Genomic DNA, 20,117 nt, shown 5'->3' on the forward strand with positions numbered 1-20,117 from the left:
GTAGCGTTGAATGTTATATATATACGAGCATCACAACAGTGAGAACCCTTGATAAATTGTAATGATATCTATCTTTTGTATTTGATATCAACACTAGTTACATACTTATTTCTTGTCGGCCAATTTCGAGGATGCAAGGGATCGTCAGGGCCTGCCAATCCGACTACATAGTCTTCCCTTCCCAGGAGATACAGAGGTTATGACTTGCCAGCTCCGAATTCAGGGAGTTGTTTGACTGACACCCGATGCTTGAGTCCAGCGCCTACTGTTGCATGATATTGTCTGCGCTGGGTTGCGATTCGACTGAGAGCTGTTAGGTTTCGTTCTAGGCCAACATCGCGCTGGGTTTGTGCTGTTTGGACACTATCCAGTCAATTACATCGTGAAAGGATGAATTCGGTGATCCAATTGATGAGGTCGAGGAGGGGTGATAGACGCTGTTATTTATGCTCGGCTTCTTGTGCGGTGATAGCTGGTTCTCCTTTCTCCAGATCACGCGATGGGTCCATGACAATCTGCAGTAGGTATGGCCCTCATCACCTTCTATGAGAAGTGAATGTAGTAGAAAATCTAGCAGAGGAAAAGCATGCATATCGAACGGTCGCTTTCACATGTCAATATATTAAAAGGGGCGAATCTGGAGACAGGATGGTCTCGGAATATGCATATTTACATGTCATCATAACCATTCCCGAGATACTACCACTGTCCAATGGTTCGATACGTTTGGTTCAAGGAATCTATAGCGGCGTGGGATTGCTTTCGCCATTCCAATCTTAACAAGTTCAGATTGTGAATGTCAGTGTTGAGCAGCATCTTCGAGTGATATATATCTGTATGCTCCAAGATTGCATCTTATCATTATAATGACGCACATTCACAACGATTGTATGTTTCTCCTCGACAGGAGTAACACCATTCAGGCTATTGACCATGGTCAATATATAAGTTATACACGCTCACATATGTTTAATTTATTTGAACTAAAACATGATTTATGTAGTTTACCCCGGTACTCTCTCAGATGCTGACGAACTTTGGTACACAATGAAGCTCACGACTGTGCCCCGTAGATACGGGATAGAATCTAGGCCTTCCAATTTATTAGCTCCTTACTAGCTCGGGCACTATAGCCACTCAATCATGGACGCTATTAAAAATGCTCTTATCTAATGACTTATCAGGCAAAATTTCTTTAGGGAGGTCGTGAATTCTTGCGAACAGAATGATGGAGAGCTTAGCTTTATACTTCTACAAAAACCCCAACGGAACATCGAAAAAGACTTGGAGGGAAATGTCTCACGTGGAGATGCGACAGGTACAGTACTGAACATTTAACTCATCCGTTATCTGCGTCTCATTGGACGTTGGAAATGACGGGGCCACGCCGGCGTCTCGAATTAAAGGAGATGACAATTACCTATACTCCCTATAAGGACCATGACTGTATCCGAATACGAAACATCTACTACGGAGTACAGCTACAAGTACAAGACTATAAGCATAGCCAAGCAGAATCATACAGAAGGCTTGGTGGAGCAAAAAAACGCCCCTTGGGCCCTTACCGTGAAGATACATTAGTGTATACAAGTAATTTCGACGGCTTCAGGGGCAGCCACTCTCTCATTGGTGCACTCCGCTAGGCCCCTATCTACTTCGTACTGGAGTCTCACAATTCACCTTGCTTGCTGCAGAGTAGAAAGGAAAGATCAGACAATAAACAAAAGAAAAATAGGGAGGCTGTAAACAATGTGTATGGAGAGTCGTCCTAAATAAAGAAATCAGGTATCACTGTACAGCTCTCAGGGGGATGCGGAGAACGGTAATATGACTGTGTGCTTAGGGCCCCATATTCTAGAACTCATCTCGCTTTCTCCTCTTTTCTTCTTCCCAACTCTCATTTCCACTCTCTTTGGCTGCTGGCCGCCGCTCTTTTGAGGACTTCGTCCCCGTTCACTCTTTACTTGTCTTTAGTTTGGCTACTTTGCCTTTCCATTCCTTTTTATATCGTGTCGAACTTCAATGACGAGCACCATCTGATCGGCTTCCGCCATTACCGTGTTGATCACGCCCTCTAGACCGGCCTTGACTATGTCTCTCGCTCACCATGCCGGCTTGGTGATGAGGCATGTCCCGGTTCGCCGGGATGTCGTCCCTTCACATCGCCTGCCATTTTTGGTCCCTAGTACCACACCTTTAGCCACAATCTCGTCTCTCGTGGCTCGAGCTCCAGAGACCTCAGCATCTGGCACGACAAACGGAGAAAAGCCCACCAGTAACCTGACCACGACGGTCTTGCCCGTCGTGCTCGGTGCTGGTCTTCCTATCTTGTGTGCCATTGTCGTTTTGATTGTGCTTCACCGAAGACATGTCAAGAAACTTCTACGGGAAGATGCAAATGATAAGCATAAATCACTCGATTTTGGAATGGATACAGTTGGACCAGCTACACAAAGGCGAGGCCCTGGAGCCATGCCCCCGATGTCAGAACCCACCCATACTAAGGGTCTGTCTCTCGACGTTGGTCCTTATCTGATTCCCCCGGGCATGAAGAGCTCCAGGGACTCTCTGCACTCCATTTCTCGTTCCATAGACGATGATAAGTACCGACCCGCCGCATTCGTTGGTGATGGTGGCTCTGTCCGGTCCTTCCCCAGGGGACACCGGGATGATGCTTCCAGCTTTGGCGGTTCGCCAACTCGATATGGAGCTGCTGATGAGCCCGACTCGGGTCTTCTCAAGAATGCACAGCGGATGTCTCGCTCATCTCCGCCAATTTATAGCTCTCCCACCGAGTCTCACAGAGGCAGCCCGGTGAATCAGCGCAAGGATTTCCTTGGGCCGGTTCCCGGTGTTACTCCTCCGGCCCCTGTTGCACAGGAACACAGCATGGCCCCTGGCAGTGCCACAACTGACCGAAGCTTCGCATCCCCGGAGCCTCTGCCTCACCTTGATCCCACCCCAAGTCTCCATTTCGGATTTGAGACCGAGATCAACCATGCCAGTGCGCCTGAAGAACGCCTGAACTTCCCGCTACCTGAGCCTTCACACTCACAACACGAGTCTGTCCATGCACCGCATCTTCCTCGTATTTCCCTGCCAGCCAGCGATGTTACCAGTAGTGACTACGGTGACGATCGCAAGTCGGAGCTCATGATTCCTCCTGTCAACGTCCATGCCACGGACAGACATGATGTCCCAAGCCATGAAACGCACCCTGAACTTCCAGAGGAGCCTCAATCCCTAGACAAGCCATATGATGAGCACCGCGACACCCGCCGGATGACTCTCGGTTTGCGCCCGCTGCCCCCAGAGGACCCTGCCGACAACCCTGAGCAGCGTGCCAATCGGATTCGCTCCTTCTACAAGGAATACTTCGATGAGAGCAAAACTGGCCGCGAGACTACATATTACGAAGACTTCGGTCCTGAGTTCTATGAGGATGGTGGTTTCGTCTATGACCCAGTCACTGGCGACTACTTTGATGCTGCGCCAGCTCCCTTCGCCGAGCCAGTGACCCGTCGTGCTATGACACCGCCGCCTCGTGCTCCTCCACGCTTCCAGGGTGCCGCTCGTCATCAGGCCACGAACTCTGCTGGCTTCAATGGCTTTGCCCCTGGTCCTCGTGCCTTCTCATCTGCATCCGGACCCCGGGCTTTCTCCTCTGCCTCCGGTCGTATGCCTGGGCCCAGAGCCCCCCGGAAGCCGATGCCTCCCCCGGCACCGCTTCAGATGCTTCCCACTCCTCACATGCTGAGGGACGAATCTCTCATGTCCGCCGTCGACTTTGCACCCGCAAACGGCTTCCGCGACCAGCGTGCGGGTCGCCCGGAGACGCCCACTGGTGGTATGCGACCTTACAGTCCCGCTGTGCGCGCACACACCCCGCTGGCGTCTGCGTTCGATGAGCTTGCCGTCATGCCCAGCCCACACGCTCTGCGAAAGTCGGGAACGTATACGAACTTGGACTTCGTACCCCCGCCACGTTTCAAGAACGAGGGAGCCGGCAGTGACGCTGGTAGTATCCGCAGTAACCGCACTGGTGTTTCAAATACCCACATGAACAACATCCGCAATGGCAACTACCGCATCAGTCGATTGCCCGCAGACACGGTGGGCACCAAGGATGATTTGATGACCAGCTTGCGACCGCACTGGGATTTGAACAACAACAAATAATAGACGGGTTCAGTCGTTTTGTCATGACTCTGTTTTTGGTTATATAAGAGCATGTGATGATATGCTTTTTGTTTTTTGGGGTTTGCCTCTGGGATCTTATTTTTTTTTTTTTTTTTTTCCACTGGAGATCTACCGGCGTAAATAGATCGAATTTCACTTCGTTTGCCCGATGGGCTGTACATATTCGATCTAAATATTATCTTAACTTAAAAAAGTGTCTAGACTACGAGTACGGTATTGTACTGAAAACTGGATAGGAGTTTAGCACTTCCAACCTTTTAATAGACCGTTGAAGCGAAGAGTGGACCAAGACAATCTGCATCATCAACCAAATTCATGTTTCTGACTGGCAGAAACGGATGGGGCAATGTCCCCGGGCCCAGTCTCTCCCTTGCTGACCCGCGGTAGGCCTGAGAAGGCCTGAGTCTGAGTCTGTGTAAGCAGTGAAATCTCAGTATAATCTGAGCCCTATAATCACAGGGGAACAGTTGCAAGGGATTACCATAAGCAGGTGTTTGTTGACTATTCTCTCTAACACTGCATGCGGATGCCACTGCTACTGCAACTGTAACAAAGTCAGAAACCAAATGAAGATCTATTCTTACCGCTAAGAATGTGCATACGCTGCAATCGTACGGAATCTCCACTTCCCACTTCTTCCTCCTCTTCCACACACATCTCCCTCTCTCCCATGGCTACATGAGATTGTGAGTCTTTCTTCTCTTCTTCGCCTCTTTCTTTTCTTTCTTGATTTTGCCTTTTTCGTCTTTCAAACTTCGATTGGGATATCACCCGATACTCCCCCCTGAGCCCCCGACCATAACCCAGTCCTTCTTTAAACGCGTGCATTATAGTCTTTCGTTATCCAATCCGGTTTCACTTTTTGACTCTGAATCCACTCAGCATCCTATCCTCGATCTCATTCATCCTAGTTTCGAATCGGATCTCAAAACTCGCCGAACGGTGTCCTGGTTCAGGGTCGCATTGATCCCGACCACCAATCTCACCGCGTCGGATCATTGCATCGTCTAACCGGCAATCTAAATCAAGATGTCTTCAGGCGCAGCTACTGCTGCTGCTGCCAATACCAGTGCGGCTCCTACTGCTGAACCTGCGGCAACAAATGCGGCAACTGCGGCCAACACGCCGACCAGTTCTGCGGCTGCAACCACGGCCAGTTCTGCGGCCGAAACCACCTCCTCTGCGCAGCCCACAACCTCCAGCGAACCGACTACTAGCAGCAGCAGCAGTACCAGCAGCACTTCGAGTTCGAGTAGCACCATTAGCACATCTTCGACCGTGCCTACTACAACCTCTTCGTCTACGTCTACAACATCCACATCATCAACCTCTTCCACAATCGAGCCGACCACTACCGAGGCCCCTTCGACTACCGTACTTCCCTCAACTAGCAGTGGCTCAGCCGGAACGACCGTTGTTTACGTTACGTCTACCGCCGCCCCGAGTGAGAACACTAGTGCCTCCATCACATCTTCCAGCGCGACCGACTCTGCCGCTCTCGCAACCTCTACTGCAGCAGCCAGCTCCGGCGGTCTTTCTCCCAGCGGAACAATTGCTGTTGCTGTCGTTGTGCCAGTGGTTTCCGTGGCCTTGATCGTCTTGGCAGCCATCTTCTTCTGGCGCAAGCGCAAGGCGAACAAGGCGAACGAGGAAGAGCGCCGCAAAGAGGTGGAGGAGTACGGCTTCAACCCCAACAACGACCCAACTCTCCCCGGAATGGCAGGCGTGGTGGCACCGAAGGACGACACTTCCTCTGGATACCGTGGATGGGGAACTACTTCTGCTGGACGCAAGGCATCCACCAACCTCTCCAGCGGTATGGGCGGTCTCGCCATGTCGGAAGGAAGCAGCCCCGGCTACCACCATGTCGCGACTCCCAGCGAAGGCACTGTGCAATACTCGGATGGAGTTCGACCGGACTCTGGCGAGGTTGAGCCCATTGGTGTCCTTGGTGCCGCGCCCGCAGCCGCCAACAACCGCACTGGCGACATTCACCGTGGCCCTTCCAACGCATCCTCTGCCTATTCAGCTGCCAACCGCTCCGAGGCTTCGGAGGAAAGCCACATGTCTGCCGCACACCCGTCGGGTGGCTACTACGGTGAGAACCCGTACTACGGCGACATCAACACCCACGGTGCCTACGGCGACGAGTCCTATCAGCCCGTTATCCGCGACGTCCAGGCACGTCGCAACACACGCATCGAAAACCCCGGTGTCTACCCCCGACAAGGGAATGCCGGTATCGCCCAGAACTTCTAAGCCAGATTTCCTCTTTAATCTCAACCAAAAGCTCGGCTTTCTCTTTTCTTCTTGCACAATACGACACTCCTTGTCTTCACCACCGCCGACTACATTCATTCATTTCGGGTCTCTCATGTTCCAATTCCCGGCGCGATGGACCTTCACTTCGTCATGTCTCTATTTCCCCCTTAACCCTTTTCCCCTCCTATTTCTACCATAATCGGCCCGTGTTGGTTTTGATTCTCGTTCGGTCATCTGTTTGATATATCCCGCGCATCTGGTCCCAGCTGCATCGCTTGCCTTTTTACTCTTTTATTGCCACCTTCGTCTTATGTTCGTCTTTTTTGTTTGGGTATTGTATGGAGCCGCATTTGTACATTTCCTGCTGAGCGTGGAGTTTTCCATGCACTGGACATACTCGAGATTTGCAATGATACCTCGCGTGTCTAGAGTGGAATTACCCAGCTTTCTCAGGCTTGTATTTGTTAGAAATGAGATTACCTCGATTCTTCGACTTTAGTATACAGACGTACTTGTATTCGACTTGGTAGAATATATGCATATGTGGCTGTGGAATAGAAAGCCCTAGAATAAGTAAGAGTAACGTAACCATATATCCTCCGTACTGTAGGGGTAACGGGTGATGTTCGGAAGTGCCAGTCAGCAGGAAACGTGCGTCCACCGTTCGCGGTGATTGGCAACTGCATTCGAGCTCCCCACCCTCGGCTTAACCTCCATCTTTTTCCCTTCAGCGCAGAAGTATATGGCTCTATAGGTACCTGGTACCTGGCTTCTCTGCCCCGCCATCTTTTTCTCTATTCTACATACTCACGCATTCCTTCGCTCTTCCCTGCTTCACTGCCTCATCGCCTCGGAGCAACGTCACACATCTTATCTGCCCTCGGTGCTACTCCGCCTCTAGTCTCCCTCTCTTGTCCCACTCTTTGTCCTCCCCACCAAACTCCGGCCCTCTCCTAGTTCGACACGAGGCGCTGGTTCTCTTGACTCGGTCTCGGACGTGTCCCTCCTGTCCTCCCACCTCCCTCTCCTCCCATTGACACACCACCGCGCTCGACCTTGTACAGCAAAGTCCACATCCCACCAGCTCGCGGCTTCGTCTTGCTGAGTACCTGAGTACAGCAACCCCAATCTCCAAAGCTCGGGAGAGCTGAAGCTCTCTCCGAGATCGTGCAGTCATGTAAGTCTACAATACCGTGCCAACACGGTCGATCCCGAGTCCCGGTTGAGCGACTACTGATATTGGTTTCGGCGGGTAGGAAGTTCGGCAAACAGATTCAGCGCAGGCAGCTAGATCTTCCCGAATATGCCGCCAGCTTCGTTAACTACAAGGCGCTGAAGAAAGTTGGTCTTGGTTCATCCTGCTCGGAATTGCGCGCATGGCTAATTGATCCCGCTCCAGCTTATCAAGCAGCTCAGCGCTACCCCTACTATCCCTGCGCAAAGAACCGCCGAGGAGATCGCCAGGGATGATGATCCTCAGTTTGCTCTGCGCGCAAACAAGGAGGTCTTCTTCTTCCGCTTGGTAAGTTTGGGCATATCTTGCAGATGAGTCAATGTGCTGACCTCGAGATGTAGGAGCGAGAGATTGAGAAAGTCAATACATTTTACCTTCAGAAAGAATCAGAGGTACGCTTTTTTTTTTTTTTTTTTTGGTATGGATAATGGTATCTGGGCTAACGAGTCTCAGTTCTCGCTGCGTCTACGGACACTAGTCGACAAGAAGCGGGTGATCCAGTCCCGAACCTCCTCCAATTCCAAAGCGCCATCAAATTTCGTTTCTCTATTTGAGGGGTTTCAGCAATTCGATGGTGACCTTAACAAGCTGCAGCAGTTCGTTGAGATCAACGAGACTGCCATGTCCAAGATATTGAAGAAATGGGACAAGACATCCAAGTCTCGCATGAAAGAGCTGTATCTACACCGAGCGGTGGAAGTGCAACCGTGTTTCAACCGCGATATCCTCCGAGACCTTGCGGACCGGGCCACCACCGCTCGATTGGAGTTGGAGGCCTGGGCTGAGGGCGAGAACATCCAATATGATGCCTCGCGTCCTGTGGACCGGACCGCGCCCCTTGGATCCGAGGAGGATGAGTTGGACATTCAGATGCTGCAGTCGGCCTCAACAGGCAATATGCAGACTCTGCGTGAATGGTTGGCCAGATTACAGTCTTTGCCAGATGCACATGAACGTGCTACTCGCACTTTCTTGACCGCCATCAATGGATTCTCAGACGAGGTTCTTGCTCTTTTATTAGAAAGCAACTTGGTTGATATCCACGCCGAGGACGATATCAATGAGCGGAACTGCCTCCACGAAGCCGCCATTTCAGGCCGAGACTTTGTTTTCAAGGCTGGTCTCAAGGCATCCGTTGATTTCTCCTTGTCCGATGTCTATGGCCGTATTCCTCTCCACTATGCTTGTTTGCATGGCCGTGTTGATATGGTCCGAGATCTGCTAGCGGCTGGTCCCCAGACCGTGGATATCATGGACCATGACAACTTCACCCCTCTGATCCACAGCATCGTCAAGGGCCAATTGGCATGCGCTGAGCAGGTCTTGTGCAGTAATGCCAGAATCAACCCAAACTCAGACACAGATCATATTCCCTTGAACCTGGCTTGTCAACATGGCTCCCTTCCTATTGTGAAAATGCTGCTGGAGCGGAATGCAAAGTTGCTTCCGGACGCTGAAGGTCTCTATCCGCAGCACATGGTTGCACGTGCTTCGCAATCTCCGCAACTCTTGTTACTGCTCAAGCAGCACAGTGCTGATCTCGACCAAAAGGACAAGCTTTATCAGTGGACTCCGTTGTTCCACGCAGCCAGCGAAGGCTGTGTTCCCTGTCTACGCACACTCCTTGAATCGGGGGTCGATTCACAGGTTGCAGATGAAAAGGGTCTTTCAGCCATGTACTACGCTGCCTGGGAAGGGCATCTGGAGTGTATGCTTCTTCTCTGGGCTCAACCCACTGGGCGGAGACCCTCGCAGCGCCCGCTCGACATTCTCAATGGCGTGAGAATGGCAGAGCCTGGCCCAATGGGTGAGCCAATGTCCATGGACCCAGGCGCATCGGAAATGGAGATGGTTGACGGCATCCCTGATCTTGAGCTACCTCCACCCATCATCCCTCTTCGTCGCTATGGACACAACTTCCTTGACAAAAAGGTGTTTGTCCAGCTTACATTTGATCAGGCGAATGTCGGGTCGATTGTCTTTGATCAGGCAGGACGCCATCCCGCCGCTCGGATGACTATCTCGTCTAAGTTATCTGATCTTATCCCTCGCACAATTATGCTCCCTATCCAGGATGACTCGCGCACGATATCATTCCATGTGGACAACTTGGATACCTTTGCCGTTGACTTTGAGATCTTCCCTACTTTCGGATCCAAGGTGATCGCCAAGAGTGTTGCTCTGCCAGATATCTTCCGGGCCGAATCATCTAGCACTGGCACCGGTTGCTTGCCGCTGTTTGACCCCCGACTCCGCGCAATTGGTCAGCTGCGCTTCAACTTCCAGGTCATCAAGCCGTACCACGGTGACCCCTTGGAGATTACCCACTTTGCTACATACTGGAAGGCTACCGGGGCAATTGATTCGGACCACAATGGACTGGTCACCGGTTCCAGTTTGTCGGGAGACTACGTGCAGCTCTTTGCGCAGTTGACTCGAGACCGTGTCGCAGTTCTCTATCCTCAATTCATGATCAACCACCATGGTGTGGAGATCCCAGTTTCTCATCTAACGTATTCCCAGTTCCAAGCCATTGGGGCTGAACGCGGTGTCAACCAGAGCCAGATCCTTCACTTCTTGGAAACAGAAGCTGTCATCGATATGGCGAAAACTCATCGACTCCTCGCCGCGTCGTTCTTGTCACTGCGTGATGTCTTGTGTCAGCTCCCCATCGACTTGAATGTAAACGTCTCTCTTCTATACCCATCACCCGCAGAAGAAAAGATGCTCGACATGACTTCGTTGGCGGATGTTAATAGCTTCGCCGATGCTATTTTGACTGATGTCTTTGACCACGCTCGTGTGGCTAGAGACAAGAACCCGGACTTTATGCGTTCCGTCGTGTTTACTTCCTATAACCCGAATATCTGTACTGCACTCAATTGGAAGCAGCCGAACTGTAAGTTTGTCTTTGGGTGACGATTTTGAATATCGAACATTTGCTCATCTCAATCAGATCCCGTTCTTCTCTGCAACGACCTGGGGCAGATTCGTGACCTTACTCGCAACGTTGACTCGCAACCCCATGTTGATAGCAGTGGTCGTGCTTCGATGTCGATCAAGGAGTCTGCACGTATTGCCCAGAGTAACAACTTCATGGGTCTGATCTGCAGATCCAGTCTCTTGGTAAGTCCTTCTTCGTCTTTGAGGCCCTTCTGGTCCCCTTTGCTTGTTGAGTTCTCTACTAACCATACTGCAGAATGTTGTTCCTGCCCTTGTTGAAACTATCAAAGAGCTCGGCCTTGTGCTCGTAGCCGATACCTCCGATGAGACCGGTCAAGACCAACGTGAAGAAGAGCTGCCCAACGCCAGTTCTATGGGCGTCGCGGAATGGGCATACCGCATGCCCGACGGTGTCAACGGTGTGATGAGAGCCAACGGCATCCTCAGATTCAACGATATGATTGACATGTGAACCACCTTTTTCTTCCGCGAGCACCTTTACATACGTCGCAATATGATTTCCGCAACGAATAACGAGCTTTTGGTAGCTTTGCCACGCCATCTTTTCTATTTGTTTTTGGGTGGGTATATCAGGCAGACTTCTCAGCATATGCCAACTATCTTGTTGTTATTTACCTTTCTTTTCTCATTTCCTGTCTGATGGCGCTGGAGATAGATCTGGTCTTGGTTTGGGTTGGCTGGGTTCTTTGTAGATCTGGAAAGTGGGTGAGAGGAGAAGGCAAAAATTGCCGTATTAGAGAGCTGAATAGCTAATAATGTACAATGGTCCAATCCAAATCCTGTATCCGCTATGCTATATAATCAAATCACCATCATGTACTCTTAGGCTTGCGCTTTCCAATGTTCCATCCCCAACCCCGGAGTGTCTTGACAACCTTTGGTGTCACGGCAGCCGTCAAAGGAACCCGAATGAAGATAAAGCTCTTGTGGATGGCGTACGCTAGAGCAAGCTGAGTCCAAATACCTGCGGTGAAAAATGCCAGTCAGTCATCCATCTCAACTCAAAATAAACAGAGCAAAACTTACTGGCTTCCTCCTGGTTCCGCTCCTCAGCCTTCTCAAGCTGACCCGGGCTATCCTCGCCCTCACCGGTCTGAACGGCAGGCCAAACAGCCTTGAATTTATCCTTCAGGAACTCAACAGCAATATGCTCCCAATATCCAATGCGCTCAACACCCAACAAGCGCACCGCCGCAAAACAGAACGGAAAATCCAACGCAGACAGAGCAAGGTACACACCAAGCGCAGACCACCCATACTCCCTGGAAAGCTTCTTCAACCGCTGCGATAGCGAATCCTTCTCCGGCCGCGCCTGCGATCCTCCATTACCAGCTGAGCCGGAATTGAACCGCCGGTTCAGCCGCTGCTTGGGCTGCTGGAAGGTGTTGGGGCCGGCTCGGCACCGGGGGCGTGCTGTCAGTCGGCTTGTCTGACCCAGGGTGGTGGCGAGGGTTCGCCGTGCTGCTTGGGATAGGATGGAGGTGTGTCGTGGCGCGTAAGTGCGTGTCGAGCTGATGTATATGTTGTTTTTGGTTGCTCTTTGGAGGATCTCGCTAGGGCGCGAGATCCATTTTGAAAGGAGGGTTGGTCGTAAGGACATGGTTTTTATGTTCCCGGTTCCGATTCAGGCGATTGGGGTGAGTGTGTGTCTATGGAGGGCGTGTCGAGTCAGAAGGATTTCTGACGGGATCTTTTTTAGTTCTCGGCGTTTTCGGCTTCCGGTCCGATCGGACTGCGTATATCGGACTTAGGGAATAAGGGGACAGGCGGGTGTGAAACTTGGTCTGTAGATGGCTATAGGATACTCATGGTGTTGTTCATGCTCTTTCAAACCAATCAATATATGTACACCTTGGAAGCTGTGAATGTTGTGGTGAAATAATGCGTATAGTTCCAGGCTTGATGACTAAGCCCGACAACCAAAAACTTCCCGCATCTCAGGCCAAATCGACTAACCCTCAATATCAACCAAGATGTCGCCGCGTCTAGGAGGGCTTCAGCTCTGCTCGCCAGTCTGGGATGCATTGATTACGCCCCATGTCCCTGTGCGGACATTCGGTATCAGATCGCTCAATCCCCCAAAGCCCAGTCGCTTCAACATTGGCCCCGGCCTGCCCGTTCTCGAGTCGACGTCGACAGCAGCCCTTCGCCGCAAGGCCTTCTCCCTCCCTCTCCGCACCGGTGCCATTGCAATCAAGAAGGGCATGACCGCCATCTTCGACCCTGAGACTAGCAAGCGCATCCCCTGCACTGTTCTGCAGCTCGACCGTGTCGAGGTCCTCTCCCACAAGACCCGCCAGAGACACGGATACTACGCTGTCCAGGTTGGTGCTGGCTGGAAGCACCCCAACAATGTCACAAAGTCTCTCCTCGGTCACTTTTCCGTGAATGGCCTCTCGCCCAAGCGTCACATTTTCGAGTTCCGTGTCAAGGATGAGGCCGGTCTCCTCCCTGTTGGTTCAAGCATTGAGGCTGGCTGGTTCCAGGAAGGCCAGTTCGTTGATGCCCGCTCCAACACTAAGGGTAAGGGTTTTGCTGGTGTCATGAAGAGACACGGCTTCGGTGGTCAGGACCGTAGTCACGGTGTGAGTTTGACGCATCGTTCTATGGGTTCTTCTGGTCCCGGTCAGGGTGGTGGTTCTCGTGTCTACCCTGGAAAGAAGATGGCTGGAAACATGGGCAACCAGCAGAACACCGTTCAGAACTTGAAGATCCTCAAGGTGGATGCTGAGAATGGAATCGTTGTTGTGAGCGGTATGTGACTTGACTGCTGATTTGCGCTAGGTGACCTTTTGCTAACGTTTGGAACCTGTAGGTGCTGTCAGTGGTCCTAAGGGCTGCGTCGTGAGAATCCAGGATGCTATCAAGAAGCCTTGGCCCGAGGTACCTGCAGCAGAGACTGCGGAACCTGCTGCCGCAACTGCCTAATTGATTGGAGATTTTCCCTCGGTCTTTAGATGGCATGTACTATTACACCATACGCGCGATATTGTTTCACTTGAGCGGCGTTTGTATATGATACATAAAATGATATCCTTCTTCCTTTTTTCTCTCGATAGCCACTGTTCCTCATGAGAACTTTGCCAATTCGGCTGATAACGCAATAAATGGTCCCATAAATGATGTTCCAGAACGCCTGAGCCCATGCACTACTTTATCTGTACACACTGCCACCAGTCTTCAGTTTTGCCGGAATGGATCACTTTCACTGTCGAGCAATTGAACCACCTTTCCGTCCTCGGTCTCCAAGCTCCATTCCTCGGTGCGGAACTAGAATAGACGGTTAGCAGTCGGAACGGTCCAGGGTATGCAACGTTATGTCCGTGGATGAGGATTTGAGTACTTACGTAGCTCATACGATCCGGTCGAATGCTGTGGAACTTCATCTTGCCCTGGGCCTTGGTACCCTTTACCCAGAATGAAATGTTGATACGGCCATGCAATTGGTTCATCTCGCCGCTAATCCAAGGGATCTGCTGCGCAAAGTAGATCTCATCGCCTAGGATCTCGCGGGCCCGCGGCGATGTCCGCAAAGCATAGAGCGTACTGTTCACCACACTCGAGGAAGACTTTTGGTAGTTGAAGATTCCAAGCATGCCAGCTCCAGTAGCAATCACAAAGATAGGCAGAGTGTACAACCAGCGCCGTCCGCCGGAGTTGGGGTTTGGGAGCTCGCGGTCTGCGCGTCGTTCCATCAGCGGACCGGTGTTCGGGCCTGGTGCCGGCATCATTGTGCGCCGTGAAGGGACGCGTTGGCGGCCTGGTAGCCGGGCGAGCCCAGCACGCCGGGTGAATACTTGAGAGAAGACCATGGCGAAATTGGAGATCGGGATGTATTGGCCTAGGTGGAATTGGGGGGAATTGTCAGTATCGGCAAGAAAAGAGCAAACATGACAAACAGTCCGTCACACCACCTATACTTCCCAACGTCGGCTTTCCTCTTCTTAATTACCATGGCTACTGTGAGATTACGCAAAGCTTTTCGATATCCCGAGGAATCAGATGGCGAGCGTGAAGAGCTAGACGAGGAGGAGCAGGAACAGGTCATCGAACAGTTGCAGAGCCAGAACGATGCCCGCAATGCTCAGTACAGTGTACATATCTTCCTATGTATTTTGATGGCCAGCGCTGAATATGCTTAGATGATTTTCACTGTACTCCCAGTGATGACTGCCGTGGTATTTGTACCCTCGGTGCTGGCACCTTCGAGTCATATCGAACGGCTCTTCTCTCTCCTCGGGCTGGTCTCGTTGTTGACGACGGCGTACATCATGAGAACCTCCCCACTTCAGCCAGACCGCAAAGGCAAGAAGCCCATGACGGTCCATAATGAGCGGATAGCTCGCTTGCATGCGGGTTTGGTGCCTGGCACCAGTGCAGTTTGCTTGTTACTGGCTTTGGTGTATCTTTCCGCTGGATCATCGTGGGGCATTCGGCCAGTGCTCTACTTGATACCTGGAGGTATGTTTCCTTATCTTGCACTTCGCGAACGGTGCTGATCCTCGATTATAGCTATGCTTGCGACAATTCTTCTCGCGCAAAGATTGATGCGCTCTGTAGACCTTACATCTCTTAAAGATCTACAGTACGAATACAAAGGTGCTTAGCCAGACCGACGAGATAATGTTGATAAATCAGATGTCTGGTTTATGTATTGCTTATTACAGTACAGCCATATTTGTGTAAAAAAAGCGTTGCAGAAGGGCCATGCCCTTCGGGGAATCTTAAATTGACATGTACATGCCCGCCAGTAATCATAAAGCCTCTCCCTGCAATCCATGCCCGGGAGAATTATTAGCTATCAACGTTCGCAAAGGATTCGTTCAACATTAACGAGGGGTCAACGGGTATTTCTTCGGCATCATCCGAGCTGCTTTCGTTTGTGTGGCCGCCATTACTCGTGTGGGTTTGAGGTTCAGACGGGCTGGTCTCGAAGAGGAACCCATGCTCTTCGAGTGTCTTCTGACGTTCGAGATCAGCGGACACAGCTTCATCCTGGTGCTTTCTGATCCGTCCATGGACATCGTCACCGAACTTTTTCAGCCACCACAGGTTCGATTTGCGAAAGTCTACCAGAGATTCAACGCTTCTTGGGTCTGCGACCTTGCTTGTGTCATGTCCAAGTACGGTGCAATTCGGCTCATAAGGTTTCATTGTTGGATCACGCTTGCATGCTCCACAGCTGCATATTTTCTCGCATTTGGGACATAACCAGTGATACTTCTCCATAACGGCTTGTGGTGGAATTTCAAAAGCTCGGAATAGACTGCCATAGCAGTATCGTGAATCACAGTTTGAACAAGCGGCAAGCTTCCAATTCACTTCGAAATGAAAGCAGACGTGACAGCGATGAGCATCTTCTGAACCGAGCTTTTTTGTTTTCCGGACCTTTTTTCGCTTTCGAGATCGGCTGTCGTCTTCTGAACCACTGGCTGTGTCAATTATCTCGGCTTTTTTGACAGCTTTGGACTTGTTTGGATCATTCCAGGGCCGATGATTAAGTTGTTCTTGACAGATTTCCGCTGTCGTTTTCGTGATGGCCTTCCCTCGAGCGACAACAAACGTGGGGTATTCGGTTTTCAGTTCCTTATTTCCTGGATCGGAAGATATGATCAAGCGCCGCCAAGACTCGTAACGGTCCGTCAGTTCCTTCCAATAGAACTGTTCAACCCATTTGAGGTTGGAGATGCATCCACAGCTCCTTCCCATAACATAGCAATCCATGCACACGTCGTATGGGTCGTCCTCTCCACCGAGTGAATGAGCACAGCCGGGGCAGGTAAGGAAGCGGTTGAAGATGTTGCACCTGCAGTACGAGCAGGTCACATTGCTCTGGAAAGCATGATATTCAACCTCCTTCTCTGGATTCTTCCGCGAAAATGTTTCTGACAATAGAATTTTCATGAACATTTTGAAAAGACCCTTGAAGGCGTCCCACATCTGGTCGACCGCCGGGTGTTCAACCTTTGTTGCCTGGCGCAACATCTTTGCATACCGTTCCAGAGTGAAGAACACAATTGCTTTGTTCTTGTATTGCTCATCTCGGCAAACCATTCTTGCATGCGGCAGTGCTTCGCCCAGAGCCAGCTCTAGCGTGTCAATCGTAGTTCGGTTCCACGCCACCTTGACAGTGCGCGTCCCACGATTCCAAACTTGATGAGCCGCGAGGGGTGGAACGAGAATGAGATCACCAGGTTTCTGGTGCACAACCCAGGTCTTGAAGGGGGCAATCGCCCAGGCATGCAGGGGAGCGAAATAGTCCTCGATATCGATATCGTGTCCCAGGACGGACATCCAGTATTCCGATACCACGCGTCGATCCTTCTGTTCTGTCATGAACCAGATCGACGAACCAGGGTCTGTGTTCTGACCGTTTTCCGGGGTGCCATCCGAAGCATCTACCATGATGTTGTGACCGAGGCTGGCACACATCTCTTGATGGGCTGGTGTATAAGTGCCTTCATGTCCGATGTAACACATCAGATTTTCCGCCCGCATGGCAGGTGGAAGGCTGCTCATTAAGTCACCGGCAGGGGCAAGTGGCTCACCCTGTGGAGATTTTGGATAGGATGACACGCTCGTATCTGATGATGCAGGCCCAGAGAAAGATCTTGGGGCATCATTGAGGTAAAACAAGGCTGGTGGTATCAGTTGCTCCAGGCTTTCCTGCCACTCTGAGGGGCAGTCGATGTCTTTCATGTACAGGCGCTGGCAATTTTTGTCCATGTAGTTATCAGGGTTGATTTTTTTGGACAAGAGTGGAAGGCTTTTCAAATAATGCCCAATGGTGAATGGTTTGTTGTGTTTCTTGCCGAGGTCGCGAACATCTTCGACTGTCACAGCGTATTGTAGTTAGATTTGGCCAAGAAAGAGGAACATGAAACCAAGTAAGCCAGCTTACTTTTAGATGCATAATTCTCTCTCAGCCATTTCTCTGAGAAGAGGTTCTTGTCCAACCGGTGTTGAAAGCCTTCCACAACAAGCGGTCTGCCGGTTAAGACCACTTGGAAATGAGCGAGCTTTTCAAATTGCTCGAGTGAGAATCTATCGAGCGAGTCACAAGTGACTCGGTCTGCGAATTGGAAATTCTCCGTTGTGTTGACGACATAATCGATATCAAGGTCAGGAGCCATTGGTTCGAACGCCAATCGGGCTCGGTGAGCCGGCATCTTGATGTGATATGATCGAACTAGTTTGCGCTTCTTTTCAAAGGATGGTAGACGGTGAGGTGCATTGCGTGAAAGAGAAAGGAAGAAATGACAGTGAGAAAGATCTGGTAATATAAATGTCAGACGGTTGCGAGAAGAAGGACGTGAGCTCAATTACATGAGGATGTGCCAGTTCTGACGACCAACAGTGAAGCTTATCGGAAGTGAACAATGGTACGATAGATGGGACTGACACGGTGGACGCGGTAGGCATAAACGACACCAGAGGTTCAAAAGAAGGGTGGTGTATGCGAAAGAAGATGGTGAGAGGAAAGGAATGAAGAGGTGAAAGCTACGAAGACTGTCGCATCGCAATGACTTCGTCTGGGGAACGCGGGATACCGCGTCGATAGGCGCCTCAGGCAGAAACCACAGGAAAATCACTTTGCGTTGAAGATTCACGAACAGTCACGGGAAACATGGAAAAAGATCTCGGAAAGTCCTTCAAAAATACCTGTAAAGGATTTCAAAGTTGAAAGTCCATTAAAGTCGACACAAAAGATCATTTGGTGCTGAACTGTGCGATATACAGTAATGGACCTGGATATTTCCCAATTAGGCTTAGAGGGAGCCGCTTTTTTCCATGACGATGTATTTCCCGGAGCTCTCCAGTACACTCAAATGGCATTGGGATCATGATGAACATTGCGATTGATTTGCCTTTCTAGTTTTTCCTCCTTGCGCCATTCTAAAATGCTTTCCACCGCCCCCCGTTCCCTCCGTCAATTATCCCCATATACCAGCCTGAATACTGCCTTCACTCGCCGGACCATCGGTCGCCTCTCACCACTCGCTCACAATGCCTGTATAACGACGCAATTGAAAGCGCACAGTGGCCCTAGCTCATCTTCTAGTGTGGCTCTGCGAACAACACACGCCAAAGTCCGATATAGCTCACAATTACAATCGCCTGCGGCGCAGCCAGTCGAGTCAGATGGCACAGAGAAGAACCCTGCCACTCACTATAGTCCGCCAAAGACTGGCTTGATCGCATCTTTGCCGAAATCATGGATTCCTTATGCAGAGTTGGTGCGGCTGGACAAGCCCACCGGCACATACTACCTGTTCTTCCCAACACTCTTTTCCACTCTTCTCGCAGCACCGATGGCTGCCGGCGCGACACCACTTCAGGTCCTTGGAACAGTGGGACTTTTCTTCTCTGGGGCGCTGATCATGCGCGGTGCAGGCTGCGCGATCAATGACTTGTGGGACCGGAACCTAGATCCCCATGTTGAACGCACCAAATTCCGACCCATTGCCAGAGGCGCGCTTGCGCCGAAAAATGCAGTGCTCTTTACTGGGTCACAACTGCTAGCTGGGCTGGGTGTGCTTCTGTCATTTCCCTCCCAGTGTCTCTGGTATGGAATTCCTAGCTTGCCCATCGTGGTAGCTTATCCCCTGGCCAAGCGTGTGACCCACTATCCACAGGCGGTCTTGGGTCTTGCCTTTTCTTGGGGAGCGATCATGGGATTCCCGGCGTTGAATATAGATCTGCTTTCCAACCACGATGCTTTGATGGCCGCGGGTGCCCTCTACTCCAGCTGCATTGCTTGGACGGTTTTGTACGATATGATCTATGCACACATGGACATCAAAGATGATGTCGCCGCTGGGATCAAGTCGATTGCCCTCCGTCACGAACACAATACCAAAGCTGTCCTGAGTGGCCTTGCAGCAGTTCAGGTTTCACTCCTTGCGGCCGCTGGAGTTGCCGCTGGTTGTGGGCCTGTCTTCTTCGTGGGTAGCTGTGGCAGCGCAGTTGTATCACTTGGCCTCATGATCTGGAAGGTCCAATTGAAGAATGTTCGGAACTGCTGGTGGTGGTTCAAGAACGGATGCTTGTTGACCGGTGGAGGAATCTCTTTGGGCTTGCTGGGCGAATATGCCATGCAGTACCTTGGTCTATACAGCAACTCGGAGTCCTCGGTGGCCGAGCTGACGCAGTAAGAATTGTAACAATATACCTGATTTCAAGCGCAATTTTCAGCTCCTCCATGTAAACTCGACTGCCTACGTGAACTTTTCAATCTGGCTTACTGTGTAAAACCTTTGTTAGTAAATTACAACCTCTTCGGGCTTTGACATATAATGTTCCTAGCTAAAAGATAGCAACCTTGGAAGATACATGGATACATACACCCGTGGAGGTGGGAGATCAAGTTCGGAGTGGAGATCGACGTAACTGGGACTAACCAACCGCTGATTAAATAATACTAACCCTCCCGGAGTCTTTCGCAACTCTCCATCTA

General features: G+C 50.9%; 9 protein-coding genes across 9 annotated transcripts; 6 read left to right on the forward strand and 3 right to left on the reverse strand.

Moving 5' to 3' along the window:
* Window positions 1-2,091: 2,091 nt before the first annotated feature.
* N7508_000763 (uncharacterized protein) lies at window positions 2,092-4,179 on the forward strand (the record flags this gene model as incomplete). Its single annotated transcript, XM_058458848.1, has 1 exon — window positions 2,092-4,179. One exon carries the CDS (start codon window positions 2,092-2,094, stop codon window positions 4,177-4,179), a length of 2,088 nt encoding a protein of 695 aa, XP_058325070.1.
* A 1,050-nt stretch (window positions 4,180-5,229) lies between these two features.
* N7508_000764 (uncharacterized protein) lies at window positions 5,230-6,459 on the forward strand (the record flags this gene model as incomplete). Its single annotated transcript, XM_058458849.1, has 1 exon — window positions 5,230-6,459. The coding sequence occupies one exon, from the start codon at window positions 5,230-5,232 to the stop codon at window positions 6,457-6,459; it is 1,230 nt and encodes a 409-aa protein (XP_058325071.1).
* A 615-nt stretch (window positions 6,460-7,074) lies between these two features.
* On the forward strand, window positions 7,075-11,111 carry phoC (uncharacterized protein; the record flags this gene model as incomplete). Its single annotated transcript, XM_058458850.1, has 7 exons — window positions 7,075-7,131; window positions 7,582-7,803; window positions 7,862-7,984; window positions 8,038-8,088; window positions 8,150-10,595; window positions 10,653-10,822; window positions 10,896-11,111. Coding segments are annotated over 7 exons (3,285 nt in total), but the record flags the coding sequence as incomplete, so codon positions are not given.
* Window positions 11,112-11,472: 361 nt separating this feature from the next.
* On the reverse strand, window positions 11,473-12,260 carry N7508_000766 (FAM210 family protein; the record flags this gene model as incomplete). Its single annotated transcript, XM_058458851.1, has 2 exons — window positions 11,473-11,624; window positions 11,687-12,260. 2 exons carry the CDS (start codon window positions 12,258-12,260, stop codon window positions 11,473-11,475), a joined length of 726 nt encoding a protein of 241 aa, XP_058325073.1.
* A 373-nt stretch (window positions 12,261-12,633) lies between these two features.
* Window positions 12,634-13,588, forward strand: N7508_000767 (mitochondrial 54S ribosomal protein uL3m; the record flags this gene model as incomplete). Its single annotated transcript, XM_058458852.1, has 2 exons — window positions 12,634-13,414; window positions 13,476-13,588. The coding sequence occupies 2 exons, from the start codon at window positions 12,634-12,636 to the stop codon at window positions 13,586-13,588; spliced, it is 894 nt and encodes a 297-aa protein (XP_058325074.1).
* Window positions 13,589-13,840: 252 nt separating this feature from the next.
* Window positions 13,841-14,472, reverse strand: N7508_000768 (cytochrome c oxidase assembly factor 1 family protein; the record flags this gene model as incomplete). Its single annotated transcript, XM_058458853.1, has 2 exons — window positions 13,841-13,930; window positions 14,008-14,472. The coding sequence occupies 2 exons, from the start codon at window positions 14,470-14,472 to the stop codon at window positions 13,841-13,843; spliced, it is 555 nt and encodes a 184-aa protein (XP_058325075.1).
* Window positions 14,473-14,613: 141 nt separating this feature from the next.
* Window positions 14,614-15,267, forward strand: N7508_000769 (uncharacterized protein; the record flags this gene model as incomplete). The annotated part of the gene is made up of 3 exons (XM_058458854.1): window positions 14,614-14,754; window positions 14,803-15,121; window positions 15,173-15,267. 3 exons carry the CDS (start codon window positions 14,614-14,616, stop codon window positions 15,265-15,267), a joined length of 555 nt encoding a protein of 184 aa, XP_058325076.1.
* Window positions 15,268-15,454: 187 nt separating this feature from the next.
* N7508_000770 (putative JmjC domain protein) lies at window positions 15,455-17,829 on the reverse strand (the record flags this gene model as incomplete). The annotated part of the gene is made up of 2 exons (XM_058458855.1): window positions 15,455-17,493; window positions 17,562-17,829. The coding sequence occupies 2 exons, from the start codon at window positions 17,827-17,829 to the stop codon at window positions 15,455-15,457; spliced, it is 2,307 nt and encodes a 768-aa protein (XP_058325077.1).
* Window positions 17,830-18,561: 732 nt separating this feature from the next.
* On the forward strand, window positions 18,562-19,815 carry N7508_000771 (putative para-hydroxybenzoate-polyprenyltransferase Coq2; the record flags this gene model as incomplete). Its single annotated transcript, XM_058458856.1, has 1 exon — window positions 18,562-19,815. One exon carries the CDS (start codon window positions 18,562-18,564, stop codon window positions 19,813-19,815), a length of 1,254 nt encoding a protein of 417 aa, XP_058325078.1.
* Between the last annotated feature and the right edge of the window lie 302 nt (window positions 19,816-20,117).

The sequence above is a fragment of the Penicillium antarcticum genome (assembly GCF_028974205.1).
Source record: "Penicillium antarcticum strain IBT 31339 chromosome Unknown utg000001l_segment0_segment0, whole genome shotgun sequence".
NCBI lineage: Eukaryota > Fungi > Ascomycota > Eurotiomycetes > Eurotiales > Aspergillaceae > Penicillium > Penicillium antarcticum.